At 39.7% G+C, this 27,488-nt stretch overlaps 1 protein-coding gene and 1 long non-coding RNA gene across 6 annotated transcripts; one reads left to right on the plus strand and one right to left on the minus strand.

Annotated features, from left to right (window-relative positions):
* Positions 1 to 29: 29 nt before the first annotated feature.
* Positions 30 to 27,488, minus strand: LOC107551635 (nectin-1-like). Of its 5 annotated transcripts, none has more exons than XM_016233319.1 (8): positions 26,948 to 27,488; positions 10,982 to 11,353; positions 8,096 to 8,395; positions 7,228 to 7,345; positions 6,517 to 6,668; positions 1,971 to 2,118; positions 1,155 to 1,221; positions 30 to 703 (listed from the first exon to the last, which is right to left on the minus strand). In XM_016233319.1, exons 1-8 carry the CDS (start codon positions 26,994 to 26,996, stop codon positions 470 to 472), a joined length of 1,440 nt encoding a protein of 479 aa, XP_016088805.1. In that variant the 5' UTR covers positions 26,997 to 27,488; the 3' UTR covers positions 30 to 469. The 5 variants fall into 5 exon arrangements, 4 of the variants coding, with proteins under 4 accessions (XP_016088805.1, XP_016088804.1, XP_016088806.1 ...); XM_016233318.1 differs by having other exon boundaries at positions 1,971 to 2,121; XR_001604784.1 differs by lacking the exons at positions 30 to 703; positions 1,155 to 1,221; positions 1,971 to 2,118 and adding exons at positions 2,596 to 3,752; positions 4,148 to 4,689; positions 4,780 to 5,269.
* On the plus strand, positions 2,129 to 2,537 carry LOC107551639 (uncharacterized). The gene is made up of 2 exons (XR_001604785.1): positions 2,129 to 2,300; positions 2,471 to 2,537. It is a non-coding gene; the product is annotated as an uncharacterized lncRNA (long non-coding RNA).

Here is a 27,488-nt window from a genome sequence, read left to right on the forward strand (position 1 = left end):
ATTTAAAATTTTTCAAGAATTTAGCTGGGGAAATATATTTTTACTGACAATGTTATTGTCACAAGTTTACTATTACAAAAGCAGCAAAAAGACCTGTTCACAAATACAGTGGAAATCCCAAATGACATAAAACAAAGGAGTGATGCATAATTGTACAGAAAACAATAAACAATATGGGTCTATTGTAAATGGGGTGTACAGACCACCGACCTACTTTAAGACAATGAGAATCAGATTTATTCTGTACATTGATCCCGAATCTACTCTGCTTTAATCTGTAATTGTTTGCAGATTTATTCTAAGCAATATTATTATCAAAAATTTAAAATATTCATGCAAATCCAATTATGCTTGGATAATAATATATTTTTTAAAAGATCTATTCAGAAAGAACACAATAAAAAAGTAGCTACACAATGACCAGAGCAATTGAAGAAAGACAGAAAAGAGACAGAGGTCACAAATGTATTTATACATACTGCTCTTTAGGGAAGGTGTATGAAGAGACAGGGCCGGGGGGTGTGGGGTACGTGAATATGGCGGTCTTGTTACCGTGCTGAGTGTAGGGATTTTGGGGCAGAAAGGTCAGAGGAGGTTGAATGGGAGGAGAGTGTTGCTCCAGATAATCTTCTTTGTTACACGCCAAACGGTAACTCACGTAGTCAGCCGTGTTTGGGAGCTCATCATAGAACCTCCCAGGGCTCTGTGGGAACAAAGATACAAGGTCAGATAGAGAGAACGAGAGAATGAGCGCTGTGCATATTTAATGAGCACACTCAGGCACGTGGCTGACACTGTCACCCTGATATTACACATGCTGGTGCAGACACAATAAAGTTTGGACCTTTTTTCCAATTCAGAATACATTAATGTTTCAAAAGTAGCAAAGTTCAAGGAAGTTATACAGAGTTATTGCTAAAACATACTCTGAGATAATTAACTATTAGGACTCAACAGGGAGAAAGTTTTCTTCTGCAGTAGGAGGCGCTCTCTGCTCACTATATCAATGAGGCCAGAGGCAATTCAGGTTTATCATTAAAGTCTCAGTACCTCTATTCAGGTCGGTAGCCAGACCATGGTGCATTAGTGCATCTTTTCATCTGATAAAATGGCCCTCACTGGTGTTTCTGTGGCTTTACTGAGTGCTCTCTTACCTGGAAGTCATCAGCTGCCCTCTTTTTAGACGAGGAAGGCTTTTTGTGGGCAGGAGAACAACTATCTCTGCAACAATAGAGAGGGAGAGATAGAGTCTTAACTAAAACAATGCCATAAAACAACTACAGGCTGGTTGCATTTAGTTTTATGTCCCAGAATGTTTAGAAATTTTACTAAAACCACACCATAACATTGAAAAAAATAATGCATTTTACCTATAAGCTTAGTTATATCTAATATGATTATATAATTTTAGCTTTGGCATAATTAATTGTCCAATAACATAAAAGACTACAATGAAAATGTTAAAAGTCATAAACAATATTACATGCATATATACATACATTATAACATTACATTTAATATATATATAAAAAAAAATCCTATTAGGTGTATAATACTAATAATGTAAAACAATAATATATAATATATACATTACATTAAACACACATTACATGTTAGTTACATAATATTTATTTATTAACATTAAAAACAAATACATAAATGATACAAAATATAAAAATTAATATTAATAAAACAATCATTCTATTATATATAAGCACATATGCATATGTTTTAAATATTAATTAAAATATATATTCTTAAATAAATATGATTAAATAATATGAAATAAAAATTAAATATAAAAAATATTACATACAACGTTTTGCTAAATTTAGCTAGGTCAATAACTGAGGTATAAGAAAATTAGCTTTTTAGACACTTTAGTCATTACTTAGGCCTCAATAAAGAAATCTCAGAATTTTATACATGCATCCTTGCAAATGTAGCATTTTAATGCATTAAATACTTACGAGTCATTGTCTGACCCTGTGTGTTTGTGCCGCTGTTGTTTTTTGACCAAATATATTATGCCAGCTATACAGAGGATGATGCCCAGTGCAATCACCCATCCAAGGACACCCATCACCCTCTCTGAGGCGCTCAGTGGCTGGGGTTTCTCTGCTGGAAAAATACATGTTGGAAATCTCCTTGCTAATTCCACCATATACACTACATAACACATCACGTTAATTTACATCACATTTTAATACTCTGTTGTACTTAAGTATTCAAACCTTACATGCCTCTGAAACATGTTTCCTCTCTAACACTAACAAGAATAGCTCTATTGTATGGCCCTAGTCCTATTGTTTTGTGTTGATGAGAAAAAAAACCACACATCCGGCTCACATGACCTTCTTTTGTGCAAACTCATACCAACAAATGGAGCCGCCATGGAAGGGATTCATGGGAGATTTCCCTTAGGTCTCTGTGTACATAAAACAACAATGATGTAAATGCCAACTAGGAGATTTGGATTTGTTGTGGGGTGCTCTAATGGCTGTAAAAGAGACGGTAATGGCATAATGTGTCCACTCGAAACAGACAATACCCAACCTCAAATAAGTGACTGACACCACAAAGAATGTCCTGATCAGATGACCCCAAACGAACCACTTAAATTGCTCTGCTTGGAAAATTGTGCTTGTTCATTTATTGATTCTGATATATCATAAGCAAAACATTATTCATAATCAGACAAAGAAAACTTTAAATTTTATCTTGACTATCTTAACTGACTTGATATACATTTTAATTTATTTCAGCAGAGAATTCACAAGACTTATTAACACAATAAATACAAATAACAGGAGAACAGCAAACACAAACACTGTATATCTGAATATGTTGGTCTTGGCAGCATAATCAAGTTTAACACATAAAGGACACAAAAACACATCAAGTGTTTCCTGAATAAATTAAGCAACGTTAACAAAATTATGTGTTTTACAAACTATACTGAACCAACAGGGCAATTTCTATCATTGTTGTGAAAATGACCTTTTTGCTGCTTTCTAGAAGAAATGTACAAATAAAGAAATCTTTCCAATTAGCATAAAACACAATGTATTACAAATTTTACAGCACATCATATGGAAGTACATTAGCTGAACACCACCTGCAAAAGACCAATATAACATTCACCCAGTTTGTTCCTCAGTGTCACTAAAATGAAATTATTTAGCATTTTTAAAAGCACTTATATAGTAGCCTACAATGTTCCTATATCATCTTAAATAACTTCAAATATCAAACATGAACTCATATTGTAGATTGCAGCCACTGAGACATGCAGTAAATCACTGACTCTTGAAAGCTACAGTCACTGATTATTTGCGTGATTATCTATGTTCATATTCTTTACAGGTGGTATTTGACTACTGCAGTGCAGGGAAGTACAGTTTATTGTACTGTATTATGAAACCTGTGATTAAAGTAGCCAGAAATTCTGTTTCAATAAAAAAACACAATATCTGACAAAACAAGGCAATGTTTCCATGAATCATGCACAAAAATATGCACACAGTGTAAGACTTTCACAATTTATAGTTATAGTGAAGTTTCAACTGCTCTCAAGTAAACACTATCCCGAGGCAAAAATTATTTCTCAATATAACGGCACTGTCAAGACATGTATTCTCTTCCAAACAAATGCCTAGATTATGTTAGAGATATTTGGCTACATCTGTTCCAAAACCTAGTGAGCCAACATCCCAAAACGTAATGGAAAATAACTGATTTAGGACACCAACCTATGTAGAAACTCGGTGTGCCATGTAAATAGTGCTAGAGAACACAAATCACAATCGATTTCAATAAAGTTTGAAGTTAGCATGTTGCTAAGCAAACAGCACAATAGTCTATATGCATAAACACTCAGCACAGAACACAACACACAACTGATGTCAATATAGTTTGAAGTTAGCATGTTCCTAAGCTAACAGCACTGGTACAAAATGACTGAACAATACAACAGTGACCAATTTGGGATGCCAACACATGTAGAAGTGTGTCACAGCAGGGGAGAACGGAGTTCACAACTGATTCCAATACAGTTAGAATATTGCTAAACTAACAGCACTGTTACAAAACCTAGTGAGCCAACATCCCAAAACATAATGGAAAATAACTGATTTAGAACACCAACCTATGTAGAATTAGTAATTAGTACTCCGTACTAAAGAACACAAATCACAATCAACTTAATCGACTAGAGTTTGAAGTTAGCCTGTTGCTAAGCTCTCAGCACAATACTGGCATAAACATAAACAAATATTTGGTAAAATTAATGTAATGTAATGTAATTAATTGCATTGAAAGATGTACATCACTACTTTTAAGAAATACAACTTAGAATTGCATAATAAAACTTAAATGACACTATCTTAGTTTCGTTTTTTTCCCTCTGAGCTTGCTGCAGTGTATTATGGGACAGTCTTCTATGTGAGAGATTGAAATGCATTATTTAGAATTTGGCTAAAATTAGGCATTTCAAGAGGCAGCATAATTATGCAAATAACTATGCATAATTCGATGGATGCCATAAACAGCTCGCTAGATTTTGAAACAGAGACATTTTATCAGGCAAAGTCATTGGTCAATCTCCAAACATCCATCATCAGTTTGGATTTTCATGTCAACAATGTCCTCTAGGTGAATCAAATCCATTGTCAGTTTGGATCCCAAAGCCTGCTTCAAAAGGAAGGAGATGGCGAGGAATGAGAAGATAGTGGAAAAGGACCATGCTGAGAAGCTCAAAGTCTTGAGTTTTACACATACCACTCTTCTTTAGAGATGACAGAGCCGTCCATCTGAGGAATCATGTCCACTGAGACCTCCACCTCAGATCCATAATCATAAATGTAAGTCTGCTCGCTACGTCCGCATCTCTCATGGTCCTCGATCAGTCCTGTGTGGTAGGCCTTCATCCTGCTGTCATGGCAGCTGTGGAACTCCTGACTGCTTCTTCCTAAGATACTGGAGCCTCTGTAAATTTCCATCTTCTTCTCTTCATCTGAGTCTTCGGAGAAGGTCAGACTGTGAGGTAGCGAGGGGTGTGATGGCATGCTGCCAGCCATGCTGTAACCATTTCCAAGGATTTGCTTCTTGGTACTGTAATCTCCTTTAAACATGCATCTCCGGCGATAGCAAAACACTACCATGAGCGTAATGGCGGTCAACAGCACTGTGCCACAAACAACAGCTCCACCAATGATGGCACCTGCTTGCTGTGGCTCCTGAGACACTTCGTGTGGGTGGCTAGGGAATTCTGGGTAAGGAAAGAGATCACCCCCATTAAGTATAACAATATGGGGTTGTTAAAGACCTTGTGAACAGTTTTCTTTCCTGTGTTGGCATATTTCCTTTTGAAACAGGAAGTGAGGTCTAGGAACATATCAAAGGGCTTGTTACACTACCATTTAAAAGTTAAGGGATGGAAGCAATATTTAAAAAATAAAATAAAATAAATAATCTTTTTCACTCACCAAGGCTGCATTTATTTGATCAAAAATACAGTAAAAAGCTGCAATATTGTGAAATATTACTAAAATTTAAAATAACCATTTTCTATTTGAATGTATTATAAAATATAATTTATTCCTATAATGGCAAAGCTGAAATTTCAGCAGTCATTACTCTTTAGTGTAAGGTCTTTAATGACAAATGATGCTTCAGAAATCATTCTAACATGGTTCTTTGGTGGTCAATAATTTTTTCAGGATTCTTTGATCAATAAAAAGCATTTATTTGAAAAAGAAATCTTTAGTAACATAGCATTATATATGTCTTTTCGTTGGATCAATTGAATGTGTCCCTACTGAAAAGTATTCTTAATAAATAAATAAAAAGTAAAAACTCACTTCCCCCAAACTTTTGTTCAGTAGTGTAAACACTTTTAGTAGTACACTACCATAATGGACAATGTCTAAAAGCAACAAAGCTCAATTTTGATTTCAAAAGGTCTTTAAAAAAGCAACATGGGTACAAAGAGGGAGTAGGAATGGGGGAAACTTTTCATTTCTTTGTATATCTTCCACATGGAAATGCAATCCCAGGTGCCATCACTATGGCAAAGACACTGAACCATGCAGCAGGCCAGAACAATACATACAGTACATGTACACACAAGTAAATGTAAACATGAAGTTTCTATAGACCACACCTTATGCTCACAGCATGCAAAGAAGAAAATATGACTCAAGAGATCCTCACAGATCAAGGTTCACTCAGGAGCCACATGCAGACAACTTGTAGCCACATGCAAAGTGCTGTGCCAGCAAGCAAGTTAATCAAAGCAAAACACCTTAGGGCTGAAGAACTAAATACAGGCAGGAGAGTGAGCTTCCACATTTCAGGTAGTGAGCGTCTACATTGTTTATTGAGAAAACAATGGCATGCTTAAGGGATGTTTCAGAGGCAGTCGAGAGTAAGCTTAAAGATTGACATGCATATCCACATGCACAGAAGCAGTTAAGCCACATGCTTTCAGTCGAGTAGGAAGTGTAAACAACGCACCTGTGACAATGACCTCAGCAGACGCAGAGCCTGTCCCAATGCTGTTGCTGGCGTCACAGATGTATGTGCCTGCGATGTCATAAGTTACGGGACCTTTAAAGATCAGCACATCATCGCGAAGCTCTGCTGTACTCGGCATAGTTCCATTCAAGCTAGAGAGAGAAATATGGTCGAAATCAGGTCGTGCGTAAGATTTGACTGATGTTAAGATGCCAACAACAACTGAAAAAAGCATAAATGTTTTGAATATGACAGATGAGTGTTCTGGAATTAATATGGAAAATGAATTAAAAGTTCAATTACATTTGTATCAGACTCTAATTTTCCACAAAAAATAATTTTGACTCGACCCTCAATAATTGTGTTTACAATAATGCACTTCTATTAAAACCAGACATGTATAGCCAGAAAGTATAGCCATGAGACTAGAAGAAACAAGATAAGCAGTTCAACAAAACTATGAGCTTCATATTTCACAAGAAATGCCTTGCCCCATGGATCTCCATTTTAAGTGCAGTGCAAACAGAGTTTACATTATTTTCTGTGGTAATCGACACATTTCTTTGGTATTGATATAATACATAATATTCAGTCATTTAGGCTATGGTACATTTTGAGCTCATCACCCATTTCAATGTATTTTAACAACATTCTTTGAATGATAAATAAATTAGCACAGAATTGTTATTTAGGTAGACTAAAGTGACATACTATCTCCACTGAAACAAAGAGACAGGTGGGTTGGCATCAGCCAAGCAGGTGAGCTGAACGTTTTCTCTGTTCAAATACCAGTTCCCATTGAAGCCCTCTATTATCACCTCTGGTTCATCTGTAAACAAAGGGAAAATAGAGTATACATTTAAACTTTTCTCTTTTTTTCTTTCCTTCAATGGACACTTAATAAAATGGAATTTAACAGTAATGAAGATTTAGAATACAATTATTTTAATAGAGAACTAATGATGATGCATTTTTAAATACATTTTAAATTAAAAGCTAAACTGCAATTACTATTAAGCTAAATTGAAAACAAACCCCAAAAAACAAACAGAGATATAATAAGTATTGTATTAATAAGTGCTAGACATAAATAATCAATTAAAATAAATGAAATAAATTAATAATTAAAAAAATAAAATAATTTAATTTAAATTAAAGTGACTTTTAATCAATTAAAAATATGCTGGATCAAAAGTTTGGGGTTAGTAAGATTTTAAAATGTTTTGAAAGAAGTCTGAATTCAGCCACTTCTGTCTTCAGTGTCACATGATCCTTAAGAAATCATTCTAATATTTGATGCTAAAGAAACATTTCTCATTATTATCAATGTTGAAAACAGTTGTACTGCTTAATATTTTTATGAAACCCGAGAGACATTTTTTTTCTCCATAATTTTTTATGAACAGAAAGTTCAAAAGAACAGCATTTGAAAAATATAAATTTTTTTGAAACAATGTAAATATATTTACTGTCACTTTTGATCAATTTAATGCATCCCTGTTGAATAAGTATTATTTATCTATTTTTTAATCTTACTGACCCCAAACTTTTGAACAGTAGTGTATAGCTGGTTTCTTACACTGAATGTTGAGCATCACACTGTCTGTGTATTGTTCGTCATTATATGTGGAGATGCAGGTGAGCAACTGTTGGTGTATTTCTCGACTGGGAACCACCAAGTAATCACTGCGCACAGTGACAGTCCCATCAGGGTTGCGAATCTCCTGGGTGTTGGATTCTCCATCTAAATCAGTTTCCCATGTGATCACACTGGGTGGCTTCCCATTGGCAGAAACGCACGTGGAAACAGTCATCTTCAGATCTTTGGTTCCCGCTACTATGGAGGGTGTGGACAGACTCATCTGGATTATAGGACGAGCTGCAGGACAAATACATAGGCTTAGAACACTGGGATATTTCATGCACTGCAGACAACCACTGGATTACTGTAATATTCTGTGCCATATTATGTTTTGCAAGCTTTTCAGATTATTTGTGTGTTTTTTTCTCATTAAGAACTTCAATGCACTATATAATAATCAGTTTTCATGGAAACCATTTTGAAAAGACAAAGGCCTCTTCAACTTGGAAAATGATGCAATATACACAGAAATTATTCTTCTGTGAAATCAAAAGTTTCACTAATCTCAAAACCAAAAAATAAATCTCAGTTTATGTGATGTGAGCAAAATCCACTGCAGCACAACCTTGGCTCCAAAGGCCTGTTTCACGCCACAGCGGCTAACTGTAAGCACTGCAACAGTAAACTTTTACGCTGCTCAGGTACTGAGAGTAATCTGATGATTGTGAGTTTTCAATTAATCACTAAAGCTTAATCACCAAGGACTTACTGGTTTTATGTATCTGTAAGATATGCAAGATATCTAAATCTAACAAGGGCCTTGAACTTGTTCAATGTTAAAGGAACGGTTTACCTAAAAATAAAAAAAAATTTGTTGAAATACTCCAGTGGCGAAGCTGAGGGTGGGCAGTTGAAAGCAATGGTTTATTTAAAATGTCTTCATGATGGATTTGTTTTTTTACAAACACACAGCTTTTCACTTAACAAGATGTGATGATATAGATAACTAGATAACTGATGGACTGGAGACGTGTGGATTACTTGTGGATTATTGTGATGTTTTTATCAGCTGTTTGAACTCTCATTCTGACGGCACCCATTCACTGCAGAGGATCCATTGGTGAGAAAGTGATGTAATGCTAAATTTACCCTTCATCTTTTCTGATGAAAAAAAACAAACATCCTGGGCTGCGTTTCCCAAAAGCTTCGTAAGCCTAAGAAGTTCGTAAAAACGATCGTACGACTGATCTTAATATTACGGTCTGTTTCCCGAAAGCATCTAACTTAAGTAGCATTTGAAAATCATCGTAGATCTACAAGTGCTCTGGAGTAATCGTAAATCCCTAAGTGCATCGTAAGAAGACAGATTTATGCGGTCACCTGCAGGACAATCGGCAGATTGCACGTTTAACTTTATTCAAGTGCAATGTGATTATAATATAAAGTTTTGATTGTGCTTTATTGCACACTTTATTACTCTTTTTTTCTTTCTTTTTTTTAAAACTTTTTTTAATGAATTTATTAATGAAATTATTAAAAAAGGGCAGAAAAATTAAAATACACATCTAAATTAAATGACTGAACAAAAAAAGGAATAAAAGAAGTAATGTAGGAAATATGCTTCAAAGACTGGGGGGAAAATCTGTCAATGACTTACTGACGTGCACGAAAACCAATGTATTTGACCCGGAAATAAACGTCTCTATATAGATATTATATACTATAATATATATTTTTATATAAAGTATATTATAGACTATATTATTATGTAAAGTATAATATTATACGTATAAATAATATAATATAGAGTTGTCTGGAAAGCAGCATTAGGTTAACATTTCAATAAACGAGCGTGTAGGCTACTACAATTACGAGCCATTCTACAAGGTGACATTTCAGCACTTGACAAATGGATACCGACTCCTAAGTAGCACTTAAAGCACGGCTACGTGCGATTGTGTTAAGTGCATTTTTGGGAAACGCACGTGAAACAATAACGAACGATCGTAAAATGACTCGTAGAAAACGCTCTTAAGCTCTAAGATCAATTGTTATCGAGAAACGCAGCCCAGGATGGCCTGAGGGTGAGTTAATTTTCATTTTTGGTGAACCATTCCTTTAAATCTTTACTTGCCAACTGACATTGAAGTTATTCAGCTCTTAAATCTCATCTGAAATTCATATTTTTAAATGCATAATACAGTCAGCGTTTGTGGTATTGGTGGTCTGGGAAGATTGCTGTAAAAATCTGTCAATGACTTACTGACGTGCACGAAAACCAATGTATTTGACCCGGAAATAAACGTCTCTATATAGATATTATATACTATAATATATATTTTTATATAAAGTATATTATAGACTATATTATTATGTAAAGTATAATATTATACGTATAAATAATATAATATAGAGTTGTCTGGAAAGCAGCATTAGGTTAACATTTCAATAAACGAGCGTGTAGGCTACTACAATTACGAGCCATTCTACAAGGTGACATTTCAGCACTTGACAAATGGATACCGACTCCTAAGTAGCACTTAAAGCACGGCTACGTGCGATTGTGTTAAGTGCATTTTTGGGAAACGCACGTGAAACAATAACGAACGATCGTAAAATGACTCGTAGAAAACGCTCTTAAGCTCTAAGATCAATTGTTATCGAGAAACGCAGCCCAGGATGGCCTGAGGGTGAGTTAATTTTCATTTTTGGTGAACCATTCCTTTAAATCTTTACTTGCCAACTGACATTGAAGTTATTCAGCTCTTAAATCTCATCTGAAATTCATATTTTTAAATGCATAATACAGTCAGCGTTTGTGGTATTGGTGGTCTGGGAAGATTGCTGTACAGTTGGTATTAGGAGAACAGCAGCATTACATACCATAAACAGTGAGATTAACCATGTTCTCCCTGTTGCCAGCTGGGAAGGTTGTGTACTCGCAGATGTAGGTGGATTCATCCGACAGTTTTAGTTTGTTGAAGACTATGGTGGTGTCCTCCAGGGAAGGTGTGCGCTGGCGGACGGCGGGGTTCTTGAAACGCACACGCTCTTTGAAGGGGCTCAGTACCGACACCCCCAGGGCTGGATTGGCAATGGCGACGTTCTGCTTGGTGCCATTGACAAGCTTCTGCCAGGTGACCTGTGAGATTTTTACAGGTGGGTTGCTGTTGACAAACTGACAGCGTAGCTCTACCTGTGAGCCCACAAATCCTGACTTAATGCTGTCCATCTGGACCATTTGACCATGAACACCTGGGAATAGAAAGATTAACAGTCATTTCACACAACATGTGGATGAACTGGAAATATATCTAGTGTCAAATCAAAAACAAACAACAGAACAGAAAAAATTTATATTTTTTTCATATTTATATGAAAATACAAACATTTATTGGCTATTCAAGGGTTTTGTGCCATTCACAACTGAACTCAGAATTTAATGTAAATTCCAATTCAATTTCTGAATATGACTTGGATTTGAATTGAGGTAGGACCTCAACCAGGATATTTAATTTGAATTTAAAATGAAAAGGAAATGTATAAAACTGCTGTAATTGTTTAATTTATGTTTAAGCAAAGATTATCAAAAGTGCTCAATCCATCCTGAGATATACTGTAAATATGGGTCCTGTGTTTTCAGAACTGGGCCAATTAACTTTTCAAATGGGTACATTCATCTTATCGGCTTACAAAGACTTCTCTATCTACCACTACAATAGCATATGGAGGACAAGGAGTAATGAAAGATGGAGACGAGTGTTTTTACAGTGGGCCTGTAGCTGGTAATAAGGTGCAGAATCTCCTTGCCACTGAGATTGAGGCTTAAATCTAGTTGTCTAAAAATAGGAGGGTTTAAGAACCACGGCTACAATAAGATACAGAGAGGTACTTCACCCGCCCCGGCTAAAGGGTGTCTGTAAACACAGCTTGTGTTTACCTGCGGGACATGTGCGTGATACTCCAATCCCAAGCCTCCACGTAGCCAGAGGAGTCCTAGTGTTAAACCACTTAAAACAGGAGACAATCCCTCTCCAAAATAAGGCTGCACTTTATTGAGGCAAAGTCCCTTACATAACAGTAAACAACATTTTTTCCCCTCTTTTTTTTGTGTGGAAAATTCTAGTCCTTTCTGGGGCAGGGAGGTTCAGATATGTCAGTAGTGGTATTTGCATATTTAAATGATGACAAAAAGAGTGTATGGGATTTTTTAATTTATTCTTTTTTTTGAGACAGGTAGGTTTCAGGATGGAGTACGGGGTAGTGAGTCAGGTAAAGAGTAGCGTAGTGAACTAAAGACCAGACGACGTGTGACTGCAGTGATTGAGCATTTGAGCTAGTGTTGATGAGGTGGTGACAGGTGCTGATTAGTACTCCGGTGATTGTGAACGGGTGTGTGAGGTGATTGGGCCTGACGAGACTGGACTATCCCTGACAGGGTGACGATCATGGAAGTCTCTGAGGAGTAAGAGATCTAGCACATCATCTCTACGCACCCATGATCTCTCCTATGGGCCGAATCCCTCCCAGTCCACGAGATACTCTAGGTGGCCACCTCGACGCCGGGAGTCCAGAAGAGAATTGACTCTGTAGATGGTCTCCTCTTCAGCGATTTTGGGAGGAGGAGGTACGTCGGATTCGTCAGACCCTGGGGGAGAAGCAGACAGAGGGTGAACACAGGGTTTGAGCAGTGAGACATGGAAGGTCGGTGCGATGCGGTAGTGAGGAGGAAGTTCAAGCCTGTATGTGACGTCGTTGATCTGCCTCTGGATGGTGAATAGTCCGATATAGCGGGGACTCAGCTTGCGGCAAGGCAGTCGGAGACGAATGTCCCGCATGGATAACCATACCCTATCTCCCGGCTGGTATCGGGGAGTAGGGCGGCGGTGAACATCGGCCTGAGCTTGGTGTCTCCGAACTGCCTGCTGGAGATGGACATGCGCTGAGTCCCAGACCCTCTCGCTCTCTCTGAACCAGTAGTCCACCGCTGGAACGTCTGAGGGTCTGAGGCAAAATACTTGGTGGAATAACTGTGTTGTGGTTTCCATGGCCGTGGGTAATTTTCTGAGGGGGAGTAGTTTACATCCTTTTGAGGAAAAGTGCCTGACTTCTCACGCCATAGCGGGCCACCAGTAGCGAGTTTCGAGTTTCGAGAGGTTTTGCTGGCTGCCTGGATGTCCAGAGCCCGGAGAAGAGTGTAGTGTGTCCAGAAGGGTATTGCGGAGAGTGGATGGAACATAGACCTTCCCTTCTGGACCTCCCGGCGGAGCTGGTTCGGAGTGGGTGGCTTGACGGATCTCTTCGTCGAGCGTCCATTGGATGGGACCCACAATGAGGGCTGGAGGGAGAATGGTCTCCGGGGTTATCAATCATTCCGTGGCCTGAGGAAGGCGCGACAGAGCATCTGCTCTGGTGTTCTTGGGTCCGGGCCGGTAGGTAACTGAGAACTGAAAACGGGTTAAGAACAGCGCCCACCGTGCCTGACGTGGGTTTAGGCATTTGGCCTCCCGAAGATATTCCAAGTTCCGATGGCCAGTGATGACCTGGAAGGGATGAAGAGCTCCCTCCAGCCAATGTCTCCACTCCTCCAGTGCGAGTTTGATGGTGAGAAGCTCGCGGTTCCCGATGTCATAATTCTGCTCCGCCGGGGAAAGCTTGCGGGAGAAGTATGCACAGGGATGGAGAATAGGAGGCTCTCCAGAATGCTGGGAGAGCACCGCTCCCACCCCTACTGTGGACGCATCTACTTCCACGACAAACGGTCTCTGAGGATCGGGAAGCGCGAGGGTAGGAGCGGTGCAGAAGGCTTCCTTCAGTCCTTCGAAACTTTGAATGGCTGTGGGCGTCCAGGACAGAGACTTGGGCTTATTTGTGACGTCGTTGATCTGCCTCTGGATGGTGAATAGTCCGATATAGCGGGGACTCAGCTTGCGGCAAGGCAGTCGGAGACGAATGTCCCGCATGGATAACCATACCCTATCTCCCGGCTGGTATCGGGGAGTAGGGCGGCGGTGAACATCGGCCTGAGCTTGGTGTCTCCGAACTGCCTGCTGGAGATGGACATGCGCTGAGTCCCAGACCCTCTCGCTCTCTCTGAACCAGTAGTCCACCACTGGAACGTCTGAGGGTCTGAGGCAAAATACTTGGTGGAATAACTGTGTTGTGGTTTCCATGGCCGTGGGTAATTTTCTGAGGGGGAGTAGTTTACATCCTTTTGAGGAAAAGTGCCTGACTTCTCACGCCATAGCGGGCCACCAGTAGCGAGTTTCGAGTTTCGAGAGGTTTTGCTGGCTGCCTGGATGTCCAGAGCCCGGAGAAGAGTGTAGTGTGTCCAGAAGGGTATTGCGGAGAGTGGATGGAACATAGACCTTCCCTTCTGGACCTCCCGGCGGAGCTGGTTCGGAGTGGGTGGCTTGACGGATCTCTTTGTCGAGCGTCCATTGGTTGGGACCCACAATGAGGGCTTGAGGGAGAATGGTCTCCGGGGTTATCAATCATTCCGTGGCCTGAGGAAGGCGCGACAGAGCATCTGCTCTGGTGTTCTTGGGTCCGGGCCGGTAGGTAACTGAGAATGGGTGAAGCACAGTGCCCACCGTGCCTGACGTGGGTTTAGGCATTTGTCCTCCAGAAGATATTCCAAGTTCCGATGGTCAGTGATGACCTGGAAGGGATGAAGAGCTCCCTCCAGCCAATGTCTCCACTCCTCCAGTGCGAGTTTGATGGTGAGAAGCTCGCGGTTCCCGATGTCATAATTCTGCTCCGCCGGGGAAAGCTTGCGGGAGAAGTATGCACAGGGATGGAGAATAGGAGGCTCTCCAGAATGCTGGGAGAGCACCGCTCCCACCCCTACTGTGGACGCATCTACTTCCACGACAAACGGTCTCTGAGGATCGGGAAGCGCGAGGGTAGGAGCGGTGCAGAAGGCTTCCTTCAGTCCTTCGAAACTTTGAATGGCTGTGGGCGTCCAGGACAGAGACTTGGGCTTATTTCGGAGCATGGATGTGAGGGCGGCTGTGTGCTGACTGAAGTGGTGGATGAAACGACGGTAGAAATTGGAGAATCCTAGAAAGCGTTGGAGTTCCTTAACGGTCTTGGGTTGTGGCCAGTTGTGAATGGCTTGGACCTTCTTGTCATCCATCTGGATACCCTGAGGACTGATGACATATCCGAGGAACTTGATGGTGATAAGGTGGAACTCGCACTTCTCCAGCTTGAGATAGAGGTGGTACTTTCTCAGCTGTTGTAGGACCTGCTCCACATGGTGGCGATGTTCGGCCAAGTTCCGGGAGTAAATCAGAATGTCGTAAACGATCACAGAATGATGGAGGAACTCCCGGAACACCTCGTTCATGAATTCTTGGAATACGGAAGGTGAGTTGGATAGGCCATACGGCATAACGCAGTATTCATAGTGTCCGGTGGGCGTGATGAAGGCGGTCTTCCACTCGTCACCATGGCAGATACGAACGAGGTTATAGGCACGTCGCAGATCCAGCTTGGAGAAGATACGAGCTCCACGAAGTTCCTCTAGGGCGGCCGACACCAGTGGAAAGGGATACAGATATTTCACTGTTTGTTAGTTGAGAGTTCGGTAATCAATACAAGGCCGCAAGCCTCCGTCCTTCTTTTGCCCACAAAGAAGAAACTGGATGCGGCCGGTGAGGTGGAGAGCCGGATGAAGCCTTGCTGGAGAGCCTCCTTAATGTACTCCTCCATCGCTCCTTGCTCCGGGATGGACAACGGGTATACCCTACCCTTAGGGAGTTGAGCTCCAGGCAGCAAATCTATGGCACAGTCCCATGGCCGATGAGGTGGTAGTTTCGTTGCGGCCCGCTTACTGAACACATCCTGAAATGCCCGGTATTCACTGGGAATGCTGTGAGGTTCTGTGGGTTCGGGGGGCTCGATGGAGGTGGCACAGACCGGGAGGAAACCAGGTGACAGAGGGAGAACTTGGGACATACAGTGCTGCCGACAGTACTCACTCCAGTGTATAACTTCCTTGGTGGTCCAGTTAATGATGGGTGCGTATTGGGTTAACCAAGGGCATCCCAGGATGATCTCTGCTGTGGAATTCTCCAGCACCTGAAAAGAGATGAGTTCCTCATGAAGGCACCCAATGCGGAGCGTGATGGTGGGGGAGCATAGCTGGATCTTCCCACGACCCAACGGCTTTCCTTGGATGGTAAGGATATTAAGAACATGGGCATATTTCAGCAGTCATAGTTGAAGTCGTTGGAGTGTGTTGCGGGATCTGAAGTTCCCTGAAGAACCAGAGTCTACAAGGGCTTGCGCTGAAAGGGATTGGTGAGATGAAATTAATGATACATTCATTCTAGTCAAGGTAGCAATTTGAGGGCTGAGCTGGATAGTACTCACCGAGGGTCGTGAGGGACGGATAGGACACGAGCGAATCAAGTGTCCCTGCTCCCTACAATACAGACATAGTCCGGTTGTTATCCTCCGTGAACGCTCCGCATGGGTGAGATGGTACGAATACACTTGCATGGGTTCGGGTGCTGGATGGTGGGGGAGCATAGCTGGATCTTCCCACGACCCAACGGCTTTCCTTGGATGGTAAGGATATTAAGAACATGGGCATATTTCAGCAGTCATAGTTGAAGTCGTTGGAGTGTGTTGCGGGATCTGAAGTTCCCTGAAGAACCAGAGTCTACAAGGGCTTGCGCTGAAAGGGATTGGTGAGATGAAATTAATGATACATTCATTCTAGTCAAGGTAGCAATTTGAGGGCTGAGCTGGATAGTACTCACCGAGGGTCGTGAGGGACGGATAGGACACGAGCGAATCAAGTGTCCCTGCTCCCTACAATACAGACATAGTCCGGTTGTTATCCTCCGTGAACGCTCCGCATGGGTAAGATGGTACGAATCCACTTGCTTGGGTTCGGGTACTGGAGCCAGTGAGGCGGATGTGCTCGGTGAGGCGAGTGGCTGAACCGGGGTACAGGCCAGGAGATGTTGGGAGATCTTGATAGCCTTTTAGATTAAATTCTCTAATCCCACGGTGTCGTCAAATATCACCATTTGGAGGCGAATGTCGGCATTCAGCCCTTGCCGGAACACAGTCAGTAAGGCCCCCTCATTACATCCACTCGTCACCGCCAGAGTGCGGAATTTGATGGCATACTCGCTCACGGAGGCCTTGCCTTGACGGATACGGAAGAGCTGGTCATGCACGGAGATCACAGCAGCGGCGTAACTAAACACCTCTTTGAAGTGTGCGGTGAAAGTAGATAGAGTGCGAATGGCCTGACTGTTACTCTCCCACATGGACTGGGCCCAGTGAAGAGAGCGGCCGGCGAGATGAGAGATCATGAAGGCCACTTTGGTGCGGCCATTGGGAAAGGCTTGACTGCATCTCGAAGTATAGGGAACACTGTAACAAGAAGCCACCACAATCCGCCGCCTCACCGGAGAAGATAGTGGGCCGTGCCATGGGACTGTGGGAGGCAGGGTGTACAGAAGGCTTGGATTAAATCCTCCAGTGATGGGGGGTTCGGTGGTTGTGGCTCTATGGAGAGTTTGGGGTTAGGTCTGGTCTTCTGTCACAGTACAGAAGGAGACCCAGGACGGAGAGGTAAAGTAAACAGGGATCTTTATTTAACAGGTGCTGAGAGAGATGGAGAGCAAACAGTTTAGAGCAACAGTCTATGGAATGGAAGGGATCTAGCTCACGTGATGACGGGTTCCTTCTAGGATCGGGCTGAAAAGGATGGCACTGAGAAAGGTAGGTTTCAGGATGGCGTACAGGGTAGTGAGTCAGGTAAGGAGTAGCGTAGTGAACTCAAGACCAGACGAAGTGTGACGGCAGTGACTGAGCATTTGAGCTAGTGTTGATGAGGTGGTGACAGGTGTGGCTGATTAGTACTCCGGTGATTGTGAACGGGTGTGTGAGGTGATTGGGCCTGACGAGGCTGGACTATCCCTGAGTCAAATGGGACATTAATGAAATGATTTTGCAAAATAAGATATCTCTTTCAGAAAAAAAAATTCTGTGTGGTGTTCAGGACACAAATGTAATATTGTTAAATGCAGTCCTTAAATCTTTGGTCACTATAGATAGGGTAAGCTTTAAAAAAAAACAACCAAAAAAAATAATTAAATGCGAGTCAGTGGCAGGCAGAAAGCCTCCTGTATTAGAGCAGACAGCGTGGAGGGGGGGGGGCACTGGCTTTCCCAAGCTTTAGGGCTGCTCATGAGCTCATGCTTTCCTGCGCAAACACAGAGAAGCCCTGCTGAATGGGGGCTGCTGGAAGACAGGTTAGAGGATGTTAGCGACAGCAGCAGATTACAGCACTCAGGATATTGAAGTTCACCATTGCTTCCAACCACATGACAGAGAATATTAGTGCACTGCCCTATGCATGATGCTGCATTAACCTGCATAGATACCTACATAAAGAGAGATGCCACAGAATGCCATCCACACATCCTTTGTCATTAACAGATAAACATTTACTCTAGAAATCATTTACTGTTTGTGATATCCATTAGTCATGTTTTGAGCATTACGGCCAGATTTGCAGATCATTATTCGGGAGCAGACCGGTAAAGAACCAGTGGTGCATGTAAGGTCAGGATTATGAGATTACATTTTATCAACTTTTATGAAAATATTCAACACTTAAAGTAAGTAATCATTATTTTAGGAACCATTCAGTTTTTGAGATGATTCATATGCTATATTCCCAGTCATTATTCATATTCTTTACTTCCAGCAAACTCAGGTTAATTATTATTATTTTATATCACAATTCAGTTTTTTCTTCCAATATAAGCTCGCAATTGCAAGAAAAAAGTCTGTATTGTGAGATAAAGTCAGTTACATTTTTTTTTTATTTTGTGGCAAAAAACCCTGATGTAAACTGATGTAAATTCTGAGAAAAAAAAGTCTGAATTGCATGAAGTAAACTCGGAATTGTGAAAAAGAAATTCAGAATTCTGAGTTTATATCACTCACAATTCTTACTTTTTTCTCATAATTGGCTTGAAAGCTCCAGTTTTCACTCATTGTAACTGCAAAAAGAAGAGTTACAGCATTCCTCCTTTTTCTCAAATTTCTTCAAATTTCTGTTTGTATTAGAAGAAAGGTGGCTGAAATCAACAAGTATAATCATTTAATCTAACAAACTGAGATCTTACATTATCAGACTACATAATTAGCTGATTTGCAGTTGTCGATTCAAAAACGCACAGAACCACAGAAGCCAGTTTCAACAGAAGTACTAAACTAAACAACATTTCTCACAAGGATTTAAACCTGTTACAGAAACTAAAACAGGATTTGTCATCTGGACATGATGACCTGACACGCGGGGCTGGACTGTGCTTCATAAGTAGCTGTCATGACACTGAACACAAAGGCTAATGAGAAATGAAAGCCCTCTGTCAACAAAGGGGACCAAGAACACAGTCCAAACTGCTGTCCAGCTGTCCAGTCTCCTCACTGTATTTGTGAGTCAATCGGAAAAGACACAGACATTTCCACACAGCATGCACTGTCAGCTCAGAAATTTGTTCTGACATTTGTTGCATAATAAAAAAAAGCAAACAGAGTTTCACAGCTTTGCCTCTTATGATATTAAAAGATTAGTTCACCCAAAATTCTGTCAACATTTACTCACCCTCATTCCAAACCTGTATGAACAAGACTGTTTTCCATGCAGTTTGTTTTTTTCCATGGAACCACAATGAAATAAACGATCTTTTAAGGTTTGAAAAGATGCAAAAGCACCATAAAAGTATGCTATATTCCAAGTGTTCAGACACTAATTGTGCATTCATTGATGAATTTAAAATGGGTGAAGATAAGATAAACTGCATCTGCTATATACAGATATAATTTTACATTTTCTAAAGCAAGCAGAGGCTTGCACAACTTTATACATTTATACGTAACAGTATATGTTATAATACCTAAAGCACACCTGTCAATCAAACATGGTTGAGTTGTAAATGTCATATACATATGACCTCATTTCCTCCCACTCTGCTGATAGACTGATGAGCTCTGGTCTCTGAGCTGATTAAAAGCTTTGAGGAACGAGAGCTACAGTGTATCCAACACCTATATGAACAAGACTGATGAACATTCCCAATCATTTTATGAGTAGAATGAACAATGTTTGCTCAATCTTATCTATATACTACAAACTCTGAACTGCAAAAAGTCCACACAATGTCTAATGACCAAAAGTTCACCGTTAACATCACAGACATTGTATACAAATGAGCAAAGGGTCTTTTCTGCACAACCTGGCTATATGCAGAGAGAGAATAGTTTGTCACATCACAGTCTCAACATCAGAAACACTTCAAAACTTTATTATTCAATAATTTATCAAAATAATAAAATATTATTAATTCGATTATGAAAATAATATAATCATAAAAAAATAAAATAAGGGGGCTGCCATTTAAATTTTTTGCAATAAAGTCATGATGAATTTCTCACACTCTCAGAAATAAAGGTACGAAAGCTGACACTGAGGTGGCACCTTTTATCTAAAGCGTCCATATTGGTACCTAAAAGGTACAAAAGTGTACCTTTTGAAAAAGCACTGCCCCAGTGATGGCTTTCATACCTTTTGTTTACTGAGAGTGCAGCCTCTTCCAGTAATTTTACTACCTGATGATGACTGATCAATCATTTAGTTTCTAGTACCACCCTGACGTGACTCAGAACTAAAAAATGCCTGGTTATATGCAAGTAAATTGCTTTTGCCCAGCACTCTTGCACACCCTTAATTTTGAAATGCCCCTCTTCTGTTTCATTACTTCTGTGTTAGGATCAGGAGTGAGCATATCTTACCTTTTACTTTTTACCCTTAAAGCTGAGCCCTGTCGATTTCCATAGGAATGTTCAAGAAGATTTATGATTATTACACTAGTTTAGCGGGACAGTTATCAGAGGTCTTCAGGAGAGTAAAATTAACTTTCTTGTTTCATTTTCCCCTTTTTTAGAATCACGGTGATCTAGTATCTCACAGGTCTGATACTAATGAAGTACCTATGGAAAGCAACGACTTAAAACCAAGCAGTGATAAGCGATGAGAAGTCAAAGGTTGAGAGGATTTTCACATTCTTCATCACTCTAACAAAAAGTTTAAGCCAAATCTGTGAACAGCTCATGAAGACTAAAATAGCTAGCTTATGCTGCCTTACTTCTTGTGAATGTGTGAAATAGCAATTATTTTAACAGTACCATCAGAAACACAAAAGCATTGCTGCGCTGCTGTTTTCCCTGAGAGCCGTTCATCATGATACTCACCACAATTTGCTCTATCTCTAAGCACTAGGCTGTTAATCAAAAAGCAGACTGGCAAAGCTGGCAATATCCGCAAAAGTGCTGCGAATCGCTTTAATACGCCAACAAGCCATTGTAATAGCAGAAAAACAACATTCAAGTCTGTCCCTAATTTTCAAAAAGAAACTAACTCATCATGTTCAAAGACAATCCACGGATGCTTTGTCTCAAACTCAATGACACAGATGCAGCCACCAATGATAAGTTTAACAAAAAATTATCTCACCTTTCTGTGATAATCACTTCTTGAAATACAAAAAGGTTCCTTATAGCCATTTATTTGAAAATATACTGTCATACATATAAGACTGCTGGTATGGCAAAAATCATCATCTAATATTCACTTGATGCTAGCAAACATAAAAGGGAACAGAAACATACCCACACAGCCTTGTCCATATCTCAATGAATTAATATTTTAATTTTAATATTAAAATACTTACTCTTTTCCAGCTTGATATGCAAAGACAATAATAGTTAAGCTATTCATAGACTGATCGCCCACTTTGGCCCAATACACAACCAATGGAGTCGGTTTGGAGGCAGGATTATCCAATGACAATACGGAGTAATACTGTCCATTATTGATCATTATTCTGTTTGGTGACTTTAGAGGTGCAGATAATACATACTTCAGCTTTAATACCAGTACTGGGTGAAGCTAACCAGAGCTGAGCACTACAGCAGTACACTGCCTTAAGCAAGCTATCATACTTAATATGATGTGCCAGTAAGCCATGAGAGCCCTCTCTGTGAATAATACCATGAGGCAGGTTTATCAATTTTCACCAGTGGACCTTCCATTACATACAGTGACACTGCGCTACAACACTCGAGTTTGATATCTCTCTTTTGACTGGGTTTATTAGGTTTCTCTATTGAGGAAATGTTGGATTTGTTTACGTTCAATCAGCTCAGACATACAGAGGAAGACTGATGAGATCAGATCAGTGTTGCTTATACAGTGTTTGAAGAAAACACATCTTTTTCACTGAAGTCTTGTTTGTTCATTTCACATCTGTCTGGGAGGATAGTACCATTGATCTTTTATGTCTAATTTAGCTATCTGCAGTCATTATGCTTAGCCATGCAAAATTCGAGAAGGACAAGAGAACATAATGATCAGAACATGATACAACTGGAGAATACAAGACAATAACATAAGTAGACGTGACAGAACACAAAGTCCTGTTTAGTTCATGAAAAAATCATTTTACTATAAATAACACTTACATAGCATTTGAAAAATGTAAATTAAGGATCTTGTACACTTTTTCAGTCCACATGTGACAGAAAGTTATAAATAAACACTTCTAAAAGAGTAAAAACTCAATACTTGCAATTCATTTGCTGCATATCCAAAAAAATGATTACACACATGATGCCAATCTTCTTTTATCATTTCATGTGCAAAAATAAAGTGCTTTAAGAACTTCTCAACTCTGAAAAAAAAAAAGAAGAACTTGCTTGGGATGCTTATACACTCTCACTCTTAAAAATAAAGGTGCTTCACGATGCCATAGGAGAACCTTTTTGTCTAAATGGTTCCATAAAGAACCTTTAACATCGGAAGAACCTTTCTGTTTGACAAAAGGTTCTTTGTGGCAAAAGAAGGTTCTTCAGATTACAAAAAGGTAAGAAAGAGATGGTTATTTAAAGAACCTTTGACTGAATGGTTCTTTGTGGAACCAAAAATGGTTCTTCTATGGCATCGCTTGAAGAACCTTTTGAAGCATTTTTAAGAGTGTATATGGAATTTCTTAGTAGATTTATAAACACACACATTAAAATAGAGGATACTAAGACTTGTTTCAGTCGTGAAAGATGAATGAACTGAATAAATGATTCAATGACTCATTCTAACTTGTCATCACAGAACGGTGACCTGCAGAAAGAGTTACTGAATAAATCAGTGAACAACTCTGAACAAATCTTTTCGGTGAATGGATTCAAAAGTCACTGAGATTAATCAAAATCCCCACCACCACAGAAAGCTCTTACTCCAGATTTATTTGATATTAATTTCTGATGATTTTCCTCCCCATGGTAATCATTTGCGTCTGGTGGGTTAGTACAGTTCTGTCATGACAACTCTCGGAGAGTTTAGCATGGTAATATACATGGCAATGTCAATGTGTTAGGTCTAGGTGGAATAGATCTGCAACGCTGGTGCTGCAGAGCAAGTACTGAGACTTAATACTGCCAGTACATCCATGACAGGCTGCTGTGAGCATGTAAAAAACACTGCTGCTGCAGATATAACATATATGAGACAACCCCATATAAAACATACATGAAATCACCCCATAGCAGATCTATACAGGTGGAGCTGGGGAAGGTGGAGGGTTTCTGAAGCATGCTGCAACTGCTACAGCGAGCACTAGTCGAGAATTTGAATGTCTGAGCAGCAAGCTCATTAGCTGCTGATACAAAAATAACCGATCGTGAATAATGATGTCATTATGTCAGATTGAGTTAGACCTATCGGCCTGCTCCATCTAGAGTTTCATGACAGAACTTTGTATTTGAATCATTTTAGTGATTAGTCCCTCAACTTAATCACAGCTCATCATTACTCCAGCTCAGAGGGCTGCGTCACATGTACTGAGCTGGCTTATGCCAACGCTGTGGTTTTAGTACAATGACCTGTTGCTGGAGTTCAGTCCTTTACTACATTACCCACGGACTACTGCATTGCCCGTTTAGAAAAGACTCCCAGTATTGCCATGGCAACGGGCCAGGGGATAACAGATGGTGGGAGCATGTGCTCAGTGGCAGTTAAAGAGGGAGCGCTGATAGTAAGGGGGGAAAGTGGGTCAGGATCAGCCACAGTAGGACCAGACAACGCTTAACACCAGACAGGCCACACACACACATATACAATGTTATTTAATAATTATTTCTAATTAGAGCTGCAAATGGAAGAATTCATTCATATTTCACAGGGATTTAAAATATGCAAGCTCTCTTTTCATTATTCACAAAGTCAAGAACTTTCTACATGACATTTCACATCTATATTACATTTAGTTATGCTCTTAGCAAATATTTCATACTAAAGTGAGTTATGATACACATTATGTTAACTGACAAATAGAAAAAAATATTTTTCAGGTGGTGTAAGAAAAAACTTGCACACTCTTCTTCACACAAGTCAAATTTCTGATGCTGTTAATCATTTTAGAAATCAACTGAGATTGTTCTTAAGGAAGTTCACCAGCTGCTAAACATCCTGCTGTTTCCTTAGCTGTGCTTCTTTCTATATCAAGATGACATGAAGTCAAGATGACATGAAACCAGTTTCTGTGGTTGTTACTGATAACAGTTCAGAAATCATACTCAAGTTTCACCCCTAGTGATGTTCTGTTTTGGGATCTCCTCAAGGAAAAAGTAGTAAATAAAATGAGAGACTGCATTATCCAAAACAATAAAGACACAGCAATCCAAAATTTTGCAAATGTTATACAAATTGTAATAACAATATTAAGCATAAATTGTTGCAATCAAACACAAATCTGACAAATGTCCATCCAAAAGTGTCATGCAAACATACAAATATTTTTGTACTATTTTACCATCTCTTCAAACAAAGGCAAGGCACAATTCTCACTTCTAACTAGCAAAAACTAGTCCTAAAATGTCTTTTGTATGTGTATGTGTGTATATATATATATAAAGTTGTGTGGCATGTTTTGCATATAAAGCAAAATATCAATTAATATTTGTTAACCTAATGTTGTGGCATTAACTGCAGAGGATTAAACAAGGGTGTTTGAATAAGTATTTAATTCTTACTGTAACCACATTTAAACATTTTGGGGCTCAATAGCCTTTATAAAATTCACTAAAATGGGGATTTAAAGCATGATAAACTCTCATGATAAAGCTCTCAAAGATGCCAGAAGCCTATTTCCCACACTTTTACGTGACGTGACGTGCAGCCAAGTATGTTGTCCCATTCTCGGAATTTGTGCTCTGCATCTATCCCATCCAACACACACAGCAGTGAGTAGTGAACAAACACATACAAACACACACACACACACACACACACACACACGCACACACACACACACACACACACACACACACAGTGAACAGCCATTTTTTGCTGTGGTGTCCAGGAAGCAGTTGGGGGTTCGGTGCCTTGCTCAAGGGTCTCACCTCAGTCCACCTTCCTCCACCAAGGGTCATTCAATCCCCCCACCTACAATCCCTGCTGGTACCGAGACTCGCAACTTTGCGACCTTTGGGCTACAAGTCCAACTCTCTAACCATTAGGCCACAACAACAACAACAACAACATTTGAGCAACATGTAGTCTGTGTTTTCCAAATGTAAAAGTGTTTTGATTCACGTACTTAGAGAAATAAGAGAGAGATAGTCAATATTTCATTTTCCAGTGCTGATATATACATTAATAGATGAGTACAAACAGCACAAAGAAAATATTGCTGCAACTATATAAATCCAGCACGCTGCACATGTGACTGCTTGAGCTGTTGATTTATTCCCCAACACAAGCGGATTGCCTTCACTTTCACGAAAAAAACAATCACAATTCACCAGATGTTTCTTAAATGTAGCATAGTGTCTAGGACATCTCAGACAGCCCATGTGTTTGTAAAAATACAGACTCTGCAGACTTGCGCTGTTACATGACAAGCAGTGATTCTGATGTTACATACATTGGTAAATCCAGTTCAATTCAACAGAGCATGTTTAGTGCCAGAACAGAAGTAATTATGGCAGTTCATGCTTAACCAGACCCTTGCATTACATGAATTATAATAACATTTCAACTCTAAAAGCTGTAAATATAAAGAGATATACAGTGTGGAATAATTCTGAACTTTTAAGAGCCACCTTTCAACATATTTGACTCTTCGTTATGTTGTTCTCTGTGAAGATTTACATTTACATTAGAGACAGATGGGTATTTTTACTGATATATGAACAATTCATGTACGTTCTACATGAAACATGGGGTATTTAAATAATACTGTGTCAAAAAGCACAAAGCTGTGTCTGCATATCGGTTATAAGACACATAAAAATAATTGGTATTGGTCAGAAACAATACAAAACTGATCAGTAGTGAAGAGTGACCAACTACCAGTTTGACCAATATTTTGTTTTGTTTTCAAGTAACACTTTTCTACATAAATGATTATTTAATATCGGTTCTATGATCAACTGAGTGCTCTAAAGAATAGGACTCAATTATTTTAATTAACGCCTAAGTTAAATGTTAAAGAAATAGCATTTTCTAAATTACTGTTGTTGTTGGTTTTATTATTATTAATATTATTATGATGATGATCTTTATCATTATTATATTACTTCTACTACTACTATTAATAATAATAATTTAAATGCACGTTTTCATGAATTATTTCGCGGTTATTGTTTTAAATAGTCCGTAATAGTAAGCAATTGGTCTTGAAAAAACAGAAGTGATCGACAACGTAAATTGAGACAGAGAGATATTAAAGAACACTAAGAAGAAAGAGTCTATCTTACCTCGTGTCAAAACGATGGACATCAGTGGAAGAACCAATTTTAAAATCATTATGGTCTTGTTTAAGATGTACCGATTTCAAAACAAGTGGTGCGGTATGAGTTTAACAGAATGCACAATCCCTTAGAGAACTATTATCCAGGTTACCCATTTATTGAGATGTTACAGGAAAAATATATTCAGATGTCCAATTGTTAATCTGAATTTGTCAGCCAGTTCGGATGGACACCACGCACTGGACCGAACCCTTCAATACTCCGATTGAGTAAAATAATTACGCGCATCGAGACGCACTTGAACTGCGCGCTTGGGCAGCGGATCGAACATAAATCAGCTTAAAGCACTGAGATTAAAGAAGAATGGATGACCGTATCAACATAAACCTAAGATCTCTGTCCAGTTGCAGCCTAGACTAAAGACTGAACGGGTTTTCTTCGCTCAGTTGTTGTCCTATCGTCCTGGAGCGGTTATCATCCTCATCCATGCGCTTTTGACAAAAGTCTCTAAACCTCATCTGTTCCGCTGAAACTCGTCGTATTAATT

This window comes from Sinocyclocheilus grahami, unplaced genomic scaffold (assembly GCF_001515645.1).
Source record: "Sinocyclocheilus grahami isolate Dianchi unplaced genomic scaffold, SAMN03320097.WGS_v1.1 scaffold428.1, whole genome shotgun sequence".
Classification (NCBI taxonomy): Eukaryota; Metazoa; Chordata; class Actinopteri; order Cypriniformes; family Cyprinidae; genus Sinocyclocheilus; species Sinocyclocheilus grahami.

What these genes read in the sequence shown, in the direction of transcription:
- LOC107551635 (XM_016233316.1), bottom strand. Translation starts at nt 26,996, where the DNA reads ATGATTTTAAAATTGGTTCTTCCACTGATGTCCATCGTTTTGACACGA. An exon ending in GTCCATCGTTTTGACACGAG is followed by an intron (nt 11,354 to 26,947) that starts GTAAGATAGACT and finishes TTCTATTCCCAG; the next exon opens with GTGTTCATGGTCAAATGGTC. An exon ending in TGCTGAGGTCATTGTCACAG is followed by an intron (nt 5,270 to 6,516) that starts GTGCGTTGTTTA and finishes TTCCTTACCCAG; the next exon opens with AATTCCCTAGCCACCCACAC.